Genomic DNA, 20,249 nt, shown 5'->3' with positions numbered 1-20,249 from the left:
GGTCTGGGTCTAGGACACTTTGGCAAAACTTTCTATTGTATTCTCTATCTCCAATCACTAGATAAAACAGCTTCCCTTTCTTATCACAGAGATTACCCAAGTGGGAAAATACCTGTTTGACAACGGTTCCCACATCGGGAAAATAGTTACACTAATATACTGCTGGTAAAGCTGCAAATCAAGGTAGGATGAAGCCTGGAATGTACTCCCTCTCCTCTGCATCTCAGAGTCACTAGTTTCCTTCAAGAATCAGTTCTAGCACTGCTTTCTATGTGAAGCCTTTCTGCATCCCCCAAGCTGCTAGTTCTCTTGTCCCCAAATTAACCTGTATCTATTTTGGGTATATATGATTTCAACCATGAAAATATGTAACCTTGTTAAGGGCAGGGCATGTTTCACTGTTTTTTGTACCCCAGCACAGTTCTGAGCAAACAGTGAGTGTCTAATAAATGCTTCTTAACTGGTTGACCCCAATGTTCAGTCCTTCTATACCCAACACATTCTGACCCTGGCCTAGCTTTTATACTTTCTCTAGAATCCAACTACTCTTTCAATTCCTTCCAAACCCTTCTGGAGGATCTCAATTCTCACCATTGAATTCTGGAGTGAGGCCAGTTCCACAGCTTTTTGAGCCAATGTCAGCAAATTGGCCTCCTGGGAAGCCCGCCGCCGACGCCTCGTGCTCTGAATCACCCCTCCTCGAACCACTCCAAAGTCATTGGTTCCCCAGGTATCGCTGCCTTCAGGGGCCTCCCGCTCCCGGCCATTCTGGGCCAGTCTCTCTCCTTCAGGCAGGTGTTGCTGACCACCAAGAGCCACCCCACCTTGCTCTGACTGGGGCATGAGGTGGCCACCCTTCTCGTGACCCAGGGTTTCAGGATGGGGCTGCTGCAGGTGCTGCTGCTGTGACCAGTGATGCAAGAACAGGTTGCCGGATATCTCTTCCCGGGTTTGAGGAGCAGGACCATCCAGAGCAGTTGTGGATGAGGAGGGCGGTAGAATTCCTTCCTTGGAGAGCCGTCGGGAACGCCGTGGAAAGGAGATCTGGGCCTGAGGTAGCACAGGTTGTGTAGGCTGGTCCTGCATAAGGGCCTTCAGGAGCTCTGGGTTCATCTCAGGATTGGGGGGGAAGGGACAGGGCACCATACTGTGATGGGCCCCAAGGTGAGCCTGACCCATGGGGCCAGCTGGTTGAAGGCTGAAGTCCTGGGGCTGCTGGGAGTGGGGTGGAGGCTGCTGCTGGGGAGGATAGAAATTTTCAAAAAGCTGCATCTGGGGGAGGGCCTGCTGTTTCTGTTGTGGGGGAAAGGCAGCTGGATTATTACCAGGTGGGGTCTGTCGGAAAACATGGCGGTTCACCTGATTCCCAAATGCCAATTGGAAAGGCTGCAGGGGCAATTGGCTCGGGGGTTTCTTGGGTGTGTGGAAGGAGTTCACTGGGGCCTGGGACCTCCCCAGCTCCAGCTGTGCCTTTTGGGACATCATCTGCTGTATGGCATCATTGTAGGGATCCAGTGGCAGGATCCCTTTCTCCTGGCTTCGTTTTAAGGTCTCGGGGTGGCCATAGAAACCCGAGACCCCAACTGGAGGGTGAGGGCCCCCTTTTTGGCTACCATACATAGTGACTGCATGGTTCCACAATGGATGGGGAGTGGGCTGAGACTGCTGCTGCCAGCCTGCATCTCCACCCCGTTCAGGCACCCGGCCCATCACTGAATTTGGCCACTTCACAGCTGCCACTGGTTGAGAGATCATGGGAGGGTTACCCCGTTCCGCTCTATAAACTACTGAGCTCAGAATAGACAGGGTATTGTGAGGGGGTAGCTCAGTGGGTTGGGAGGTAGGGACACTGCTAACTGGTCCACCATGACCATAATACTGCCCCTCCTTCAGCTGCTGCTGCTCCTTTGGTGCCGTTTCTGGGTCGCTGAAAAATGGAACCCGTTTTCTTTTGTTCTGGGCCTTGGGTTGGGCCTGGAGGTTCATCGTGTGGTTTGCTATGCCAGGGCCAAGAGATATCTGCTCACCAGCTGCCCATCCCCCAGGGAAAGGCCCCTTGGAGCATGGGCTCCCCTCACTGTGGTGGCCAAATACTAATTTCCAGTCGTCAAAGGAAGAAAAAAGGGGCACAGGAGAAGGGAAGAAGACTCAGGTAGACTTGGACAGTCACTCAAGGCTCCTTCTGGTTCTTCTAAAGGGTCTCTCAAACCCCGCGCATCACCTCTTTTATCCTTCCCCAATTCATGGTGCCAAAATTTTCAAAGCCTACAAGAGAAAAAGCAAACATGTCAGTACTCAGGAAAATGATGAGCAGGAACTAGGGGGGAAACTCAGTTAGCCATTATGTCCCCGTGTGACTGAGCAAATCTGCTCTCCATGCACCAAGCCTGTGACTGGTTATATTATCAGGCCTCACCTCCCTTGAGCACTGTCCATATATCTCCCATCGATTTGGCTGTCTCCCCAACAGATATGGTCCTTCCCCAGTCCAACTCAGCAGCCCTCGAAGCCTCCTGGCACATTTCTGATACTGACATCTGCAGCAGAGACAGTGTGTATAAAGGAGGAACAGGGGGAGCAGAGAGACAGTTGACTCGACACCAGCTGCTGCTATTTCCTAGGAAGCTATGGGAACAAAGCCTTTCTGCATCCAAGACACAAGAGTCTAAAAAAAGGTTTGGAATTCACAGGGACCAACAAAGCCAAGATCTGAGTCTGGGTTGTGAAGGAAGGTCCTCAACTTGACATTTGTAGCCATTGATAACCAAGGTGATATAGCATAGCGTATAGGGTTTTATACCTGGAGAGAGGAAGACCAGAGTTCAAATCCTACTTCCTATATACACTTACTAACTGTGGAACCACAGGCAGGTCACTTATCCTTTCTCAGACTCAGTTTCCTCATCTTAAAGTGATGGAGTTGGACCTAATGACCACCAAGCTTCCTTCCAGCTCTAAATATATGAATGTGTAATAATTCTACCTTTCTAGCCTTATCTCATGTTATCTCATCTCCGTCCACTTCCCAAGCAAGTTATGCTTTAGTGGGTTTGGAGACAGAGGACCTGGATTTCAGTCTTGGCTCTGAGATTTACTGCTGTGTGATGCTGGGCAAGTAACCTAATCTCTCTGTATTCTTGCTTCCTCACCAGTTAAAGATGGGGGTAGAACGAAGTGAATTCTAAGGTTCTTTTCCACCTCAAAATCCATGATCTTTCTACAAATCCTTTAAAAGCCAAACTTAAATACCACCTCTTCCATGAAACCTACCTGATTCATCCATTAAAAAAACCACCTTCTACCTCATGCCCCACATACCGCTCTGTAACTATTATGGAGCAAGTAGGTGGTGCAGCAGACAGAACAAGGGACCTAGAATCAGGAAAACTCAGTTTCCTGAGTTCCAATCTGGCCTCAGATACTTCCTAGCTGGGTGACTCTGGGCAAGTCATTTAACTGTTTGCCTCAGTTTCCTCATTTGGCAAACCACTCCAGTATCCAGCATCCAGTGCCTTTTAAGCAAAGGCTTAAAAAACAATGGAATCACAAAGAGTCAGATGACTAAAAACAATCTTAATGTACTCGTCGCATAATTTTGTGTATATTACCTTTTTGGGGAGGTAACTGAGGTTAGGTGACTTGCCTAGGGTCATACAGCTAATAAAGTATCTGAGGCTGGATTTGAACTTGAGTACTCCTGACTCCAAGAACAATGCTCTATCCATTGTGTCACCTTGCTGCCCCTATTATTACTAACAGGTAGGTGAGATAGTAGATATCCTATTGAACTTGCAGTCAAGAAGACCTGAGCTCAAATCTAGCCTCCAACTAGCTGAGACCTTGAGCAGAGATTAAGAATACTTAAACTGCTGCCTGCCTCAGTTTCCTCATCTGTAAAATGTGGGTTACAAGCATTTATCTCCCAAGGTTGTTTTGAAGATAAAATTATTTGTAAAGTGCTTGGCAAACCTTAAAGAATTATATGTGCTCAATGTGGCAACTCCTATGGCCCCCAAGGAATCTACCTAGGGTTTTACACTACCCACTAGCATCTTTCTGCTCTATTTCAGACTATCCTACAATTCAGAAGCATATGACAATCCCTTACACCTTTCTTCTCTCTCTAAAACAGAGAAAGAGAGGAAAGAGGAGAGAAAGAGGGAGGGAGAGGGAAAAGGAGAGGGAAAGAGAGGAGGGGAGGGCAGGAGTGAAGGAGGGACAGGGAGAGAGAGAGTGTACCATGCCAAGGTCCAGCTAAAGCTTGGGAGGGGGAGTATTTCCACAAGGAAGAGAAGACAGCTGCCAAAGGCACCATCAGGCCAGCTGAGCATGGCTCTGGGCTTCTAGGCACATTCCTGACCCAGCCATTGGCAGCAGAAGTGGCCCCCTGGGAGAAGTTCTGAGAAAAGCCTGGTAAATGCACAGGACCTCCCAGTCTCTGGGCACGGAGGCAGATCTATAATGGGGTATGAACCAGAAGAGAAGGCAAATAACCCAAGAGGAAGCCACACTGGTCACCTAATTCCGAGGCTACTTAATTGCAAAGTCGGTCTGCAGGTTTTTATGCAGCATTTACTAGGGGTCCAAGGACTGTGCTAAACACTAGAGGTACAAAGAAGGGCACAACCAATCCTTGCCCTCAAGGTACTCATAGTCTGATGTGCAAGAAAAACTATAAATAGCTAGGCACATGCAAAACATAAAGTACAGGGAATGTAATCTGAGAAGGGAAGACACTAGCAGCTGAGGGGCCTGGGAAAGGCAGCCTACAGATGTTGGAGGCTTCAAGCACAGACAAATCTGGAGACATCCTGACTAAAGCCCAAAGCCTCAGCCTCCTTCCACTCCCAGCAGCTAAAGCCTCCAGGACAGTGGAAGGAGTGGGGAAGAAGGGCTCAATTTGAAAAAGTATTATTTCATTCAACAAAATTTAATTCAAGTGCCTACTAGCCTCTCCTTGGAGGAGGCACTTGAATTGAGAGCCCTGAACAAAGTTGGAAATTCCAAGATGTGGAAAGTGAGGAACGTATACAAATTCCAGCTAAAGGTTTCCATCTCAAGGCTCACGTAACCTGCACTGACAGGCTGGTGGTACCCTATGAAAGATGGTGGTGACTCTGGGGCAGCAGCTAGGGTTGTCTCTCCGTTCTCTCAGAAGGAACTACAAGAGGAGCTGAGGCGGGTACAGAGTCAGTCAACAAGTGTTCATTAAGCACTTAGAATGTTCCAGGCACCATGCTAAGTGCTGGGATACAAAGAAAAGCAAAAGCCAGTCCCTGATGTCAAGGTGGTCATAATTCAATGGGAGACACAGCAAACTGTGTCCTGTGAACAAAAATATACACAGGATAAACTGGAGATGATCTCAAAGGGAGAGCCCTAAAGTTCAGGAAGACTGAAGGTTGGATTTTAGCTAAGACTTGAAGGAAGCAGAAACATAGAGATGAAGTGGGAAAGCCATACAGGCATGGGGGATAGTGGTCAGTATGAATTCATGGAGTCAGGGGCATGGTGGGGGGAGGATATAAAGTATAAGAAAACTGAAAAAGTAGGAATGGGCCAGATTTTCCAGCAGGAAAGGGCTTTAAAAGGATTTTATATTTGATCATGGAAGCAATAGAACTGTTTGAAGGGGAGGGGAGTAGAGACACGGAAAGATCAAATTAATGGTCAAGTGGATGATAGAATGAAGTAGGGACAGACTTGAGGCAGTTAAAGTCTTAATGTCCAGCTATGGCGTGGAGCGGGGGAGGGAGACTATGAGAAAGGGGGAAATGTTCAGAAGAGTTTGTGATAGGGAAAGTCTGAGGAGAGAAGTCATTTCTGCTGCAAGGATACCACAGAAATGGGATTAAAAACCCAAGAAGAAAATATAATAGTACCAACCACTCACATGCATATAGCACTTCAAGGAGAGTTCCTGCAGATGGATCAGGTACTAGAAGCGTCGGGCCTGGAAAAATATTTGCTCTCACACTGTCCAACTGGGACAGCCCCCAGCCATGTTTCATGTGCCTGGCTGTCCAAGCCTCCCTACTCCCCAAAGGAAGGCTTTGCAGGGAGGAATTAACTTTCCAAGAGACCAACCTAAGGACTATCATTCATCTGACCACTTATTTCCTTACTCCCTCTTACTCCATTACCCATAGTGACTCACTCCTCCAACTCCCTCTTCCTATCATCTTTCACTTTCACCCTACATCACAGTAGGGCAGTAACTTCCTCCTTCTCTATTTTCTTCCTCAGCTCCCCAACCCCACGTGACCCATCAGATTCTCTGGGTTTCCTCCCTTAGTAGTCCCTCCTTCCCCCCCTTGCTTTCCTAGGCTTCTGTCACAGCAAACACTTGGTGCTTCTCAAAGTTCTGGTTCATCTAGAGGGAAAACCTTTTCTTTCACATAAGAAGAGACAGAATAGGGGGGCAGATGTGTAGAGATACAGACCCCAGGAGCATTGAATAAGTAAAGGGGAAAGAAGCAAAGGAGAAACTGACCTAGAACTAGCCCTCTGAACAAAAACCTCTATTGCATTTATACACTTTTGCAACCAGACCCAGCGTCACTGTAGGGAATGCAGAAACCAAAGCACTCAGGAAAACAACCACCCACAGAAGTGCCCTAAAACATCATGCCCATCATTTGTCATCGGTGGAAGGATCCTTTCCAACCTGGCAACAACCTGACAAGCTCAACCTTCAGCCAACAGCACCCAACCAGCTCAGGCAGTCAGTGTTTGCCTTGTCAGTCTGTCGTAGGGGAAGAATGGGAGTGGTAGTGGTGGTAGGCAGAGCTGCTAAGGATTAGAGGTTCATGGGACTGCAAAGAAACTCGAAGCCTCCTCTGCTGTCCCCCCTACTCTCCTAGCCTGCCTCCCCTTCACTATGACCACAGACCTTCCTGACAACCCCCATACAAACCACAGTAATGGGGCCTGGTGACTAAAGAGATGCCAGAGATACTTGGCGTGTGAGAGGCAGGCAGACAGGCAGTGCAAGAGGCAGACAGCAGCCCTCTTCTGTGAATGGAACCACACAAGATGGGGGGTGGGGGAGGCAGGACATGAGTAGCGCTAATACAAATGAGCCTTCTGGTCCCTTTGAGATTCAGGGTATCTGACACCTAGGTTATAGCTGAAATTGCTGCAGCTGAAATTTCTCTTTTATATCCTCTCATTTTGGAAGTAGCAAAGTGGGAGAAAGGTCCCAACTTCAGGAATGCAGATCTCTAGGACCTGAGTACCCACTATCAGAGCTAAACGTCTCTGGTCTTTGGTTTCTTTACCTAGTAAATGAAGAAGTTAGACAATCTCAGAAATCACTTCCAATTCAAAATCCAGGTTTGCACCAGGCTTTTAGGGAAAGGGCCTCATGGGTACCACTGACCTGACCCTGACTCTCCTCTTCTACACACAAGCTTAGCTCCCCAAGATTTTCCTTAGGAAATTACCTAGAACTTCAAATCTGTTGGGTCACAGTAAAAAGAGATTACGAGAGGGAAAACCCAAGAAATGTCAAGGGAGTGCTAAACCTAGCACGATCTATAGGACTCCTTGTAATAGGTGGTAGAGAGGTGGGCATGCTTCTTAAGTCAGGACACCCTCCAAAAAGAAAATGTCCATCTGTCGGGGCACCCAGGAAGGAACAGTAAGACAGTTAGGTGGCAGCACTGGCCCTGGAGTCAGAAGGACCTGAGTTCAAACTTAGCTTCAGACAATTACTAGCTATGTGACCCTGGGCGAGTCACTTAACCTTGATTTCAAAGGAATGGAGAGAAGGAGGGAGGGAGAGAGAGAAGAAAGGAAGGAAGGAAAGAAGGAAGGAAGGAAGGAAAGGGTGCTATTATCATCTCCATTTTATAGATGAAAAAACCAAGGTTTTGGAGTGACTAGTTAACAGACTCACCCAGGGTGATAGAGCTAGCAAGTGACTGAGACAGGACTGAAACTCAGGACTCCCAGACTCCAAGTACAGCACTGTTGTCTACGATATCACCCGGGTGTCTAATGAATGAAGCAGAAACGAATCTCTACATCTTTTAGTCTACTGCTCTTCCTTCCAGAAACCCTGCCTTGTAGCCTACCATCCCAGGAATCTGCATGGGGCACCTCCTTCTCTTGGTAGCTCCTCCCACCCCCTTCCCCTTGCAATGCTTCCTTTTGCAAAATCATCACCGTCATCTCATAAGGGAGAGCAAGAGAAGGCCAAGATACTTTGGTATAGGAGAGGCCCCAGGAGCCTTCTATTATCAGGGAGGGGGAAAAGAGGGCTGTTCTTTCCAAGCCTGGAATGCCCTTTGTCTCCAGGGAAGGGTGTGGAGTATGCACTGGGAGCCTCTCAGGGAGGGAGCCATGTAGTCAGCAGGAAGCTTGGGGCTTGCTCAACAGCTGAGACACCATGTCTCTCCTCAGCCTCTCCCCATACTCCCCCAACTCCTTTTCACCTCCCCTCCACCACCACCTGTTGTCTGATGTAGCTTCTGCTGGGGAAGGGTTTCCCTAGCACAAATTTCTCCCGATGCGTAATAGAGGCATCTGCAGCAGATGCTTCCCTTGGCCAGCAAGTCCCCTCCCATCCTCCCCAAGGAAACAGCTGTGAGGCTCTGCTGAGTCTCCCTGGCCTATAGGCAGAGAGGGTGGAGAAGAGAAGGGGCCAGAGGCTGCAAAGCTAGTCAGTTCATTTCCTTGGTCCAACTAAAGGGTAACAGATTCCACCCCACACTTTCCAACTCAACTTCTCCACCCTCTCCAGGGGCCCAAGTCTCTCCAGTCTTCTTATAGCATTTGCTCTTCAAGATTTCTGCAGAAGTCACATGCATTTCAATCACTTAGCTTTTGGGAAGTTCTATGGGCACAGGGTTTGATGCCATGTCCTCCTCTCAGATAGAACTCAGCTCTCTTATTCATCAAGTCTGCTGTAGCTTTGGTGGGCTTTGAGTCATTTCCTCCAGTCCTGCTCCCCAACCCCCACTGATGCACCATAAGGTGGAGCCAACTAGCCAGACTTTCATCTTCCTCCTCCATCTAACCTATGGTTTGCTACCCTTCTACAGATGGGGGGAAAGGGGAAATGGCTGAGGACTAACTAGTTCTTTCTCTCCAAATGCTCTTAATTTATGTCCCCTCACTGGGATATTCTTGTCCCCCTTAGAAGGAAAAGGGCTTAATGAGAAACCAAGAGCAGACAAGAATGCCTCTGGGCCTCACAATTTCAGGGACAGCTGCTGTCTGATCATCATGAAAGGAAACCACAGCTTATTTGGGCCTCCCTGATAATAATACAACCTACACTACACGGTTTCTTTTTTTTTGGTCCTGGTCTATCAACTCCTCTTTCCAGCTCTTTCCTTACCTTCTTTCCCCATCAAACCTCTGTTCAGCTCTGACCTAGGGCTATTCAGGTCCTAGGAGGAGGCCAGGACCTTAAGCAGATATGGAGATCCTCCAGAGCTTTTGGGAGGACTGTGGCCTGGAGCGCTTACTCTGAGATTCATGCAAGAGAGATTTAGGGAAACTCATTTTGAGAACAAAAAGAGGGCCAGAGAGTGTATTGATAGGGGGAAGGGAAAGAGAGAATTAGGGTAAGAAGAGCTTTGCTTTGTAAGGTACAGCTCCCAGAGGTGAAAATTCAAATTTCTACAGGTACACCCTAGTCTCTAAGGAAGTCAGCTCCAGCAACTTCCCTATTCCCTGCCTCCTAGACTCCTTTAGTAGGAATCTCATTGAGACACTCAAAACCAGAAAACCGTTGGCCAGCTGTCTGGTCCTTCATTCCACCAAAGCAGTATCATTCCAGACCAAGAGAGGAAAGGCTGACCTGCAGTCAACTCTCATGCTCTATCCCCAAGTGCCAGCCTCCCACCAATGATTATCTATAACATATTCCAGACCCCAGAACCTGACCAGATGCATCTAAAGTCTTACTTTTAACAAAGTAAGTCCACCCAGTTACCAGTCTACACTTTGAGGCCCCTTAGCACTTAAAAACACTGTCACAGTTCCCTCCCTAGCTTAGGAAATTATTAACAGTAGCTCATGTTTATAGTGTTAAGGTTTACCACAACAACAACAACAAAATTCTCCTAACATGATGAAATGCGTAGAACAAGCATAGTTAACCCCACTTTGCAAATCACGTGACTGAACATAGACTTTGGAACTGAAAGACATCTCAGAATCATCTAGTCCAATCCCTTCATTATATAGATAAGGAAACTGAGGTCTTAAAGAGGGAAAGTGTGATTCGATTACTATTAATTTGTTCAAGGTAGCTTAAGGGGCAGAAATTAGATTTGAGCTCAGGTCTTTGGACATCAAATTCAATATTCTGTTCTGTCACAATTTGCCTCCACTCCAATTAATCAATCAACAAGCATTTAGTAGACTTCAGTTATGTGTAAGGAATTGGGCAAAAATAAAAATGAAAACAATCCCTACCCATAAGACATTTACAATCTAGCTGGGAGAGACACGTCAGTAGATGGATACAGACAAAAGAGACACAAGGTGATTTTTTGGGGGGCAGGGGTTGGGAAGGAGAAGAGGAAGGTATTAGCAGCTCAGAAAATCAGAGTGGAATTTGGGTAGATCCCTAAAGACAACTAGGGATTCTGAGAGACGAGATAGAGAAGGAGGGTGTTCCAGGCATCCGGGATGGCCATCCCAAAAGCTCAGGTGAGGGGAAGGAGACAAAAGACGGCCAGTTTGTCTGGGCTACATAGAACATGGAGGAAAATAATATATTCAGCGTGCTCAGCCCAGTACCAAGCTCCCATGTGGATGGCTATTAGGCACAGCAGTGTAATTGGGTAATGGAAGAATAAGGACACGGTCCGCCCCCCAAGTGCTACCCCAACAATCATCTGCTATCCTCATCAGGCATGTCCCAAAGCAGGAATTAGGGCTTCTGACTAGAGTCCTAAGGTTATTTCATTTAATCCTCACAAGAGCCCAGGGAGGAAGAAAGTGAACAAATATTTAATGCCCCCATTTTACAGAGGGGAAACAGTCACACAAAGGTTAAGTGACCTTTTCACAGTCACATTATTATTTCCTGCCTCCTAGACCCTCCTAGTGTGATCCTGGCTAAGATGACTCGAGGTCAGAGACCTATTGGCCTGCTGCCCCATTCCCCCTATTCCAACAAAGCCATATCATTCCAGGTAGAAGAGAGGAAGGGCTGACCCTAAATTCTCTTGCTCTATCCCCAAGCGTCACACCCTGCCCGGCCCCCCAACAATCACCTACCACCCTCCTGCAGTATGTTCCAGAGCAGGGATCCAAAGCTAAGTGACTGACCATGAGTCCTGTGGACTTTTTGGCCACATAATACACAGTTCCTTTGCTTTCAAAAGGGAGAGCCACAGCTGTGGGATAATTCTTTCCATAGATTGCTAATATCTGTATCTTCACATCTTAGCACAGCACCTGGCAGATAGTAAGTGCTCAATAAATGCTCTAGCAATAGAGACTCTAGGCCAAGAATGACTCACCTATCCCCAGCTCCCTACACTCAATCCATGCATAGCTCTGGCCCCATTAACCAAGGCCTTGGCAGCTTGACCTATTTTACAACAGGAGGTCTAATTTGCAGCTCCCTTTGCTCGGGATGGCAGGCAGACTTTGTGTTCTCTAGCAATTCACTGCTGCTTCTAGCCTCCCTTCTTCTAAACCACGCCATCCAGGCACCTGTGTTCAACATCTAAGTGGAAGGACATTTCATTCAGGGGTAGGCTAAAGGCATTATTACTCAGTTTACTCCAGTTTCTTCTACCTACCGGTTTTTGAACAGGGCTTTTGGACAGGGATTTCCTACATTGCCCCACCAATTTTTCCAGAGCATACAACTGTATGTAGCATCCAATGTCATGTCTATCCGGAGCTTTGTCAGAAATGCCACCCAAACATGCGCTGTGGGCCCACCTGGTGGGCCAAGATGATGGCTGGTGGAGCACTTCTCAAAAGCCAGCAACATCCTGAAAACAATACCCTCCCACAACCTGAGGTTAAGTGAAAAGGACCCAAACTCCTAACCATACCACAACCCTTCAGCAAAACAGAGAGAAACAGACCTTACCCCCACCAGCAGGTTCCTGGGGCCGAGAGCTAAATAAATAGGGGAAAGACTTACTGGATACATTCTTTGGTATCCTGTGTGCAGAATTTAGAGGACTAAAACTAGTTCCTTTCACCCCATTCCTCACAAACACTCACTGGAAATAAAATGAAGCCTCTCATAGCACTAGTTTTGACACAGACATTTTCCAGATTGTGTCTTTAGCCTGTAGCCCGTGATTTTCCTAAATAAACTTCTGAATACCCAAGAGACCCTAAGGATATTCGTCACCTACTCATTTGGAGACAGGTACAGATTTGGGCAGTCATGAAGAACTGACTTTAGGACTCTTAGCTCCTCAGATATCTCCTTGGTCTCCTACTTGGATTAGCTCATTTTGGATTTTTTTTTTCCCTTCTCTATTTATCACTGGGAAATATTACCACCAAGAAAGATCTAATCACCTTTGGTATTCACACCTCCTCCCAATGGAGGCTGGAACTATGAATTAAAACATCTCCTCTTTACCCCAGGGGGGTGGGGTGGGGTGATTTGGGACTTCAGATTTAGCCACCATGCCCCCAGGCTTTATAGCTCCCCTCCACTACTTTTTAGCTTTTTTGTGTGTGTTCTCTTCCTCCAAGAGATTGTAAACTCCCTGAGGGCAGAGGCTGTCTTTATTTTTCATATTTGTATCCCCAGCCCTTAGCACTGTCCCTAGCACTGTGGAATGTTTAGTAAATATCTGTAGTCCAAGAAACTTTTAGGACACAGTCAGATTTGGAAGAGACTTCCTTGGTTGGAGGAGGACCTTCTTAGCTTAAAAGATTTGGGAAATTTTCGATTTCCAGCTGGCACCTCAGCTTCCCAGAAAAGCCGATGGCACTATTTGCATCTGGAGCCAAGGAAAGAAAAGAGGTATGTTCAAGCCTCTATAAAGTCTCCCAACAACAAAAATGACACTGCGGTTAAGGGGAACATATGAGGGCTCCAACAAAAGAATTTCTAGGAGATATGAATTATTCTTTTGCCATGACCTAAGCTTGAATCTTGAATTTCTACATGTACTGAACATAGAGTGTGCCACAGGCTTTAGGGTGGGTGTTTTACACTGTATCACCATAGTAAATATCCATTTCTAAAATTTAATTAAATCTGTTGGATTAATTGATATCAACTAATAATGATGGGAACAAGTGATCTAGCATTAGAGAACTGACCTTAACCTTACCGAATACCCTAGGGCTCTGGGTGGATAAGTAGAAACAACCTGCCACGGTGAGTAGGGGTTGGTTAGGGAAGTAGCTCCAGGTTCGCTGCATACACAACAAGGCCTTTCCCGGTACCTAGCAATGGTTAGTGTACTCTCCCTCAACAAATGATCTGGTTTATATTTTGCATTTGCTAATCTGGGAACACTTGGCATCATCCTAAGAACGATCTAAACTCCTTGAGGGTAGGACGTCTTTCTCCTATAACCCCAGCACCAAACACAGTATTTACATATAAGAGGTACTTAATAAGTGTGTGCCAGCGTGTTTAATGAATGGGATGGACAGACATCTCATCCATCTCACTTTCCTTTCCCCTCGGACTCCTCAGTTCCTCCAGGCTAGGTTCAAGGAAGAAACAATCAACAATAGTTGTTGAGCTACACTACAAAGCTGTCATCATCAAATCTATTTAATAACGGTTAAAAAAAATCAATCAGTGGAACAGATCATGAAACATAATAGCCTACCTAGCTTGATAAACCCAAAGACCCCAGTTACTAGAATTTACTATTTAACTAAAATTGTTGGGAAAACTGGAAAGCAGCATGGCAGAAATTAAGTAAAGACCAATATCTCATACCAAGAAAAGCTCCAAATGGATACATGACTTACATGTAAAAGGTCACCATATAAACAAATTAAAGGGGCATGGAATAAAAATACTGTTCAGAACTGCAAAGGAAAAATTCATGACCACACAGGTGGATAACTTGAATTAAATGAAATCAAAATGGTTTTGGACAAACAAAACCAATGCAGCTAAGAATAAAAGGAAAAGAGCTGGGAAGAAATCTTTGCAGCTTTTTTTTTTTTTTTATGATAAAGACCTGATATACAAGATATATAAGGAACTGCTTCAAATATATCAGAACAAGAGTTATTCATCAGGATAAGTGGTCAAGTGCTATGAACAGGCAGTTGTCAAAGTAAAACAAACTATAAGCCCTATCAAAAAATGTTCTATTAGTTCCATTTATTACTGGAGAAATGCAAAACAACTCTTAAGAGGTCCCATCTCAATCCAATAAACCAGCAAAGAATACAGAAAAAAAAATGACAATTGTTGGAAGTAGGAAAGGGGAGAAGGAAAACTTATACAGTGTTGGTTGAGGAAATTTGAAAAACTGTTGCAAAAGCCAGTAAATTGTACACATTCTTGGACCAAGGAGATCAAATTATTATATCCAAAGGAGATCAAAGAAGAAATGGACCTCTATGAAAAAGATACTTATAGTAGTAATTTTCATTATAGCAAAGAACAGAAAAGTAAGAAATGCCTATCAATTGGGAATGGTTGAACAAGCGGTTTATGAGGAAGAGATTAAGTGACTGAACAAGTGGTTTATTAGGAAGGGATTAAAAAAAAAGGAAGGGTTTTAGAGAAATTTGATAAGACTTTTATGAACTGATGCAGGGTAAAATAAGCAAAACTCAGAATTTATATAACTGTAATAATGATAATAGATATTATTTACACAGTACTTACTATGTGAGAGGCATTATGCTAAGTGCTTTAATATCTGTAAATTTATCAATTAATTCATTTGATTTTCCCAACAACCCAGGGGAGGGGGTATGAGGGAGTATTATCCCCATTTTACAGCTGCATCTGAGGCAAGCATGACTTGCCCAAGATGACACAGCAATTAAGTGTCTGAGGCTGAGTCTGAACTGTCTTCCTAACTCTAGGACTATCCATTTTGCCACCCAGCTACCTAATAATAACACTGTGAAGAACAACATTTTTGAAAGACTAAGAACTGTGTTCTTTGCAATGACCAACAATGATTCCAGAGGACATTTGAGGAAGTAAATGTACCCACTTCCTAACGTACAGTTGATGGACTAAAGGTGCAGAATAAGACACATATTTTGAGTCAGAGCCCAAGACCAGAATATGGTGTTCTTGACTACGTATCCTTATTAGAAGTTTTTTCTTTCTTTCCAATGGGGGTGGAGTGGAGTTGGAGAGAGAAGCCAACATAGAGCTGACCTCAAAAAAAAAAAAAAACAACCCACCAAAAAACAAAACAGGGGAAAAAGCAAAGAAAGGAAAGAGAAAAATTAAGCAAATTTTAAAAACTGAATAGTTAAGAACACAAGGAAGGTCAAAAGGATAAACAGACAAGTTGGACAGGTTTGGAAGTTACTTGTTGAATTTATTATATACTTGAAAGGAAAAGCAAACTATATGAAATAGAGATTCAGAGTTTCATAAATAACTTCTTTTTCTTTCCAACTCTGTATATGGAAATGCTAATTTTATTTGGTGCTTGTCAAGTTTAGAATTTTAAAAATAAAATTTAAAAATAAAGCATAACTAGGGGGAAAACAATTAGTTGCAAACATAACTACATAGAGTATCTGTCCTATACCCTCCCGGGGAAAGAGGGTCTGTTCGAGGCTTACTGGACCCAAGGGGTGAGGTCTTGAAGAAGTCAGATTACGCTCTGCACACATCCAAGCCCAAAAGTTTACCTCCCCATCTTAGTACAGGGGGGATAAGAAAAGGGAAAGGATCTTATGTGATACCATTATAGACCAAATGGTAGCCAGATTGCACACTGGTTGGGAATCCTCAGAATGGGCTAGTCTGACTGTCCAAGTGCCCAAAGAAGTTTTCATTATGGACAATGCTTAATCAGTAACCAATTCAATTCTCTCCATTCCCTGTTCCATCACTGACAAAAGTCTCCCACAAGAGACTGAGGGAGCCCACCCAATTTTCCCTGAGACAAATAGAAATATTATCCTTGTTTTCAGTTTCCAATCTAACAGGGGAGAAAGAACAGAGGAACACCACTGATACACATTCATAACTTCCATGACCCTTTGCTTAGGCAAACAGAACTCGGATAGGACTTCAGTAGACTGAAGTGAAAATTTAGTCAGGGATTTGGCCAACTAAAAAGCATGTCAGATTTGGGAATGGTTTATACTTTGCTATAAAAACATCTATCCTGGAACATGGATCAGGGTTGGAAGAAGAGGTAAGAGGATATCCTCTCCAGTTATAAAAGACTAATATTGCATCTCTGTTGAATGGAGTTCGCATCTTTCTATTTCACTTTTATCCTCATGACAACACACCAGAAGTCGATGGGAAATGGGGATAATTATTCCCATTTTATAGATGGAAAAACTGAGGCACAGCGAGAATAATGAGTCAGAAAAAAAAAGGACCTCACATTTCTAGGCTTCAAGGATTGCCACTGGCAGTTAAGTTGCCTCCAGCTTCCCCTCCCACACACTGGGAATATGCTTGGCCCTAATGAAATTTCCTAGCTGAACTCCTCCCCAACTTGGGGTGGTCCTTCTCAGGCAGTAATCCTTAGATTCTGTCTCCCAACTATTACCCAAGCATCTGGTAGGTGTGAACGTATAAGAATGAATCAAGCTTTCACAAATTCAAAGGCCGTCTTCACTCATCCAGGAAACCCCTATTCAGATTGTACTGCCCCTTCTCTCCTTGGGGAGGTGGAGAATAATGGTTACAAACTCACATGGAGGTGCCACAGCCCAGGAGACCCTCTAGAGGACCAATTAAGTTTTCAGTGTGCTCACTTACATCTCAAAACTCAGCATATGCTACAAATCAAGACTGGATTTATCATTTTGTTTGATAGTCTAGACTTAATATAGGGATGGAGAAAATGCTAATATTATAGATTAAACTTAAAAGGTTGTAAATATACAATGTTAAATATTTACCAGTTCATTTCTGGTGCAGAATACTGAATTTTATGTCAGTCATTCGATCAGCAAGTCTAGTATATAGTGGGGTTTTTGTGTGTTAGTCATTTTTCAATTATGTCAGACTGACACTGGGTCACCAAGGTGCCCCCCACCCCCAGATGGTTGCTGTTTGGTCATTTCATTCATGTCCACCTCTTTGTGACTCCATTTGGGGTTTTCTTGGCAGAGATACTGGAGTGGTTTGCCATTTCCTTATCCAGCTCATTTTACAGATGAGGAACTGAAGCAAAAAAGGTTAAGAGACTTGCCCAGGGTCACACAGCTAGTAAGAGTCTTAAGCCAGATTTGAACTCAGGAAGATCAGTCTTCCCAATTCCAAGCCAGTGCTCTATCCACTGTACCATCTACCTATTTATATGCCAATGGTGTATTATAGGTGTTATTAAATGCCTACTATAGGTATTTAATGCCAGGTACCCATAAGTGAGTCAGTCCCTGACCTCAAGGAGCTTATATTTTACCAGGAGGACAAAAATACACACACAGACAAGTGATTGAAAGATCCATGTGAAAAAAAAAAGAAGACTCCAATCCCTTAACTATTTTTCTTTATTACAAAGGTAGGGTCACTATATAGATTTTGGGGGGAAAAAAGCATCAATAAAACATTAATTTAAAAAGCCAACTGTCTGGTAGGAGTTGGTTGGTTGGTTATTGTCCTTCATTCTCGGAGGACTAAAATGACATCACCATGCTAGAGTCAAGTTTCAATGTGTCTGACTGTAGCCGATCAGACTAATACGAGCTCAGAATGCTCTGCCACAAGTCTGGCACAAATAGTCCATATGAGGTGTGAGTGATCAAGGTGAGACTTCCTCTGCCCAGTGGACCAGGAAAGTACCCATGCTATCTACCTATCAGGCTGCTGATTTTCTGAGCCTCTACAGAAAGAAGTTCCTGGAGATTGGAGATGAGGCAAATCCATGCTCCACAGCCACTTGTTTCGGTTTCTCCTTCCCCTTCTGGAAAAGTATGGGATGCTTAATAGGTTACTAGGTAAAAGCTCTCTGGGGATTTGACCCTGGAATTTCTAAGTACGCTCAGGCAATAAACTTACAAGATGTCCACAGTGGGGAAATACAAATGGACAAGGTTTTCAAGGCCTTCCCATCACCTCGCTTCGCCCTGCCTATTCAACCTTATCTTCTGCTACTGCCCTACGTGCAACCTCCACTCCAGTCAAGCAAGTTACTCACTGCTCCTAGCGTGCCTTTTCTCACGTTGCTTCACTGGCCTAACATGCCCCTCCCTTCAAAGCCTGTAGAATCAGTGCTACCACACAGTTTAGCAGTGACTTATTCTCTAATGATTCCCTCTCCACAGCTAGAAAGTCAGCTTCTTGCACCTAGGGATTATATTTTATACTGCTTCCTAAAACAAAAGTTCTTATACCTGTCCATGAACTTGGTTTTTTAATATTTTAAGTATATGTCAATACAGTTGGTTTTCTTTGTAATCCCATGTATTTTGTTTTATGCATTTAAAAACATTACTGAGAGAGTATCCACAGGCTTCATCAGATTGCCTAAGGGGTTCATGGCCCCCCAAAAGTGAAGGACCCCAGAACCAGAGTACAAACTGCTTGAGGACAGATATTGCTTTACTTGAGCTGGAAGACAGAAGGTACTTTTGAATAATTGATTATTTATCTTCCAGAGTAGCAACCACAATGCTGAGTACTTAGGAGCAGATGAGTAATAAAGACTTGTTTATTGACTGACTGAAGGAGTAGATGGGATTCTTTTCTGTATGAAACTTAGAACTTCATAAGGGAGGAGAAGCTGCCTAGCAGGCAACGAGTTGGTTTAGTGGATAGAGCACTGGACTTGGCAGTCAGAAAGATCTGAGTTCAAATCTGACCTCAGAAACTTACTAGCTGGGTGACCCAGGGCAAGTCACTTAACCCCTGTTTGCCTCAGTTCCTCTTCTGTAAAATGGGGGCACACCCAAAGAAGGAAATAGCAACCACTCCAGTACCTTTGTCAAGAAAACCCCATGGAAAAAAGTCCATGGGGTCATGTAGAGTCATGCCTCATTTCAGACACGTATTGACTAGGTGACCCATGCAACAACCTGTCTCACCCTCAGTTTTCTCACTTGTAAAGTGGAGGGCAATTAGAGAATGGGGGGTAATAACAGCACTTGTCTCACAGGGCTGTCCTCCAGGAAAGCAACTTTGGTGTCATTGCTTCTGCAAGTGCTGAAATCCCTCCTTGCTTAGTCCTCCCAACCAAAGTCTTTAGCCCCCTTAAAATCAACATCAGAAATGGATACGGTTTTATTCATGGAAATCTCTCTCCCTCTCTCCCTTTCTCTCTCTCTCTCTTTCACACACACACACACACACACACACTCACACACACACACACACACACACACACACACACACAAATTAGATTTTTGTTCAAATTCTACCTTGGCTCCTCCTCAGCTGTGTGACCTTAAAAAATAGGTCACTTAACCTTTGTGAGCCTCAGTACCTAATGCATAAATTGAGAATGTTGGACTACAAGGATATAAGACCTTTTTTCAGGTTGAAGTCTTTTAATCAACCTATGATTCTAAATACAGACTCACTAGAGACATGGTCCAGTGTTGAGAAGCTGATAGAATGACTATAATAGTACTGTCTAGTATTTATATAGGTTTGTGAAGCCACTCACACGTGTTATCTCACCACAATTCTGGGAGGTAGATGCTAGTGTTACTCCCATTTTACAGATGAGGAAAATGAGACTCAGAAGTCAAGTGATTTGCTCAAAATCCAACAGCTAGTGAAAGTCCTGAGGCAAGATTTGAACACTGATCACATGACTCCAAGACTAGTGCTCTATCTACTATACTACCCAGATGTCTTGACTAGAAAATATTATACAGTGACCGAAAAAGAACATTGCAAATCTCTGGTGACCCCTCTAATCTTAGCTTGGCCCCAAGTTATCTGCAATCCTGTAGAACCCAAAAAAGACAGGGAGGTACTAGAGGGTTTTGAGCTGCTTAGGTCTACTCTGAGGATCTGCCTTAGTGGAACGTGGCTACCCCCCTTCTATTTGACACCCTTAAACCAGTAACATTTCCCACCCCATCCATTCCAGGGGACTCTACCTGTGTCAAAGTCTCTGTTCAAAGTCTCCTGCTATAACTCCATGTCCAACATCCCCAGAGGCCAC

General features: G+C 44.6%; 1 protein-coding gene across 3 annotated transcripts in view; it reads right to left on the bottom strand.

Moving 5' to 3' along the window:
• The window catches only part of MIDEAS (mitotic deacetylase associated SANT domain protein), a 124,717-nt gene that overhangs the window by 22,341 nt on the left and 82,127 nt on the right, over positions 1-20,249 (bottom strand). For all 3 annotated transcript variants that reach the window (XM_072629169.1, XM_072629170.1, XM_072629168.1), the window contains exon 2: positions 592-2,265. In XM_072629169.1, the coding sequence (XP_072485270.1) occupies positions 592-1,986 (1,395 nt within the window). In that variant the 5' untranslated portion in view covers positions 1,987-2,265. The remainder of the gene's footprint in view (positions 1-591; positions 2,266-20,249) is intronic.

Source organism: Notamacropus eugenii, chromosome 1 (genome assembly GCF_028372415.1).
Source record: "Notamacropus eugenii isolate mMacEug1 chromosome 1, mMacEug1.pri_v2, whole genome shotgun sequence".
NCBI classification, from domain to species: Eukaryota; Metazoa; Chordata; class Mammalia; order Diprotodontia; family Macropodidae; genus Notamacropus; species Notamacropus eugenii.
Note: the sequence above shows the minus strand (reverse complement) of the source record. Positions and strands in the feature narration are given on the sequence as shown.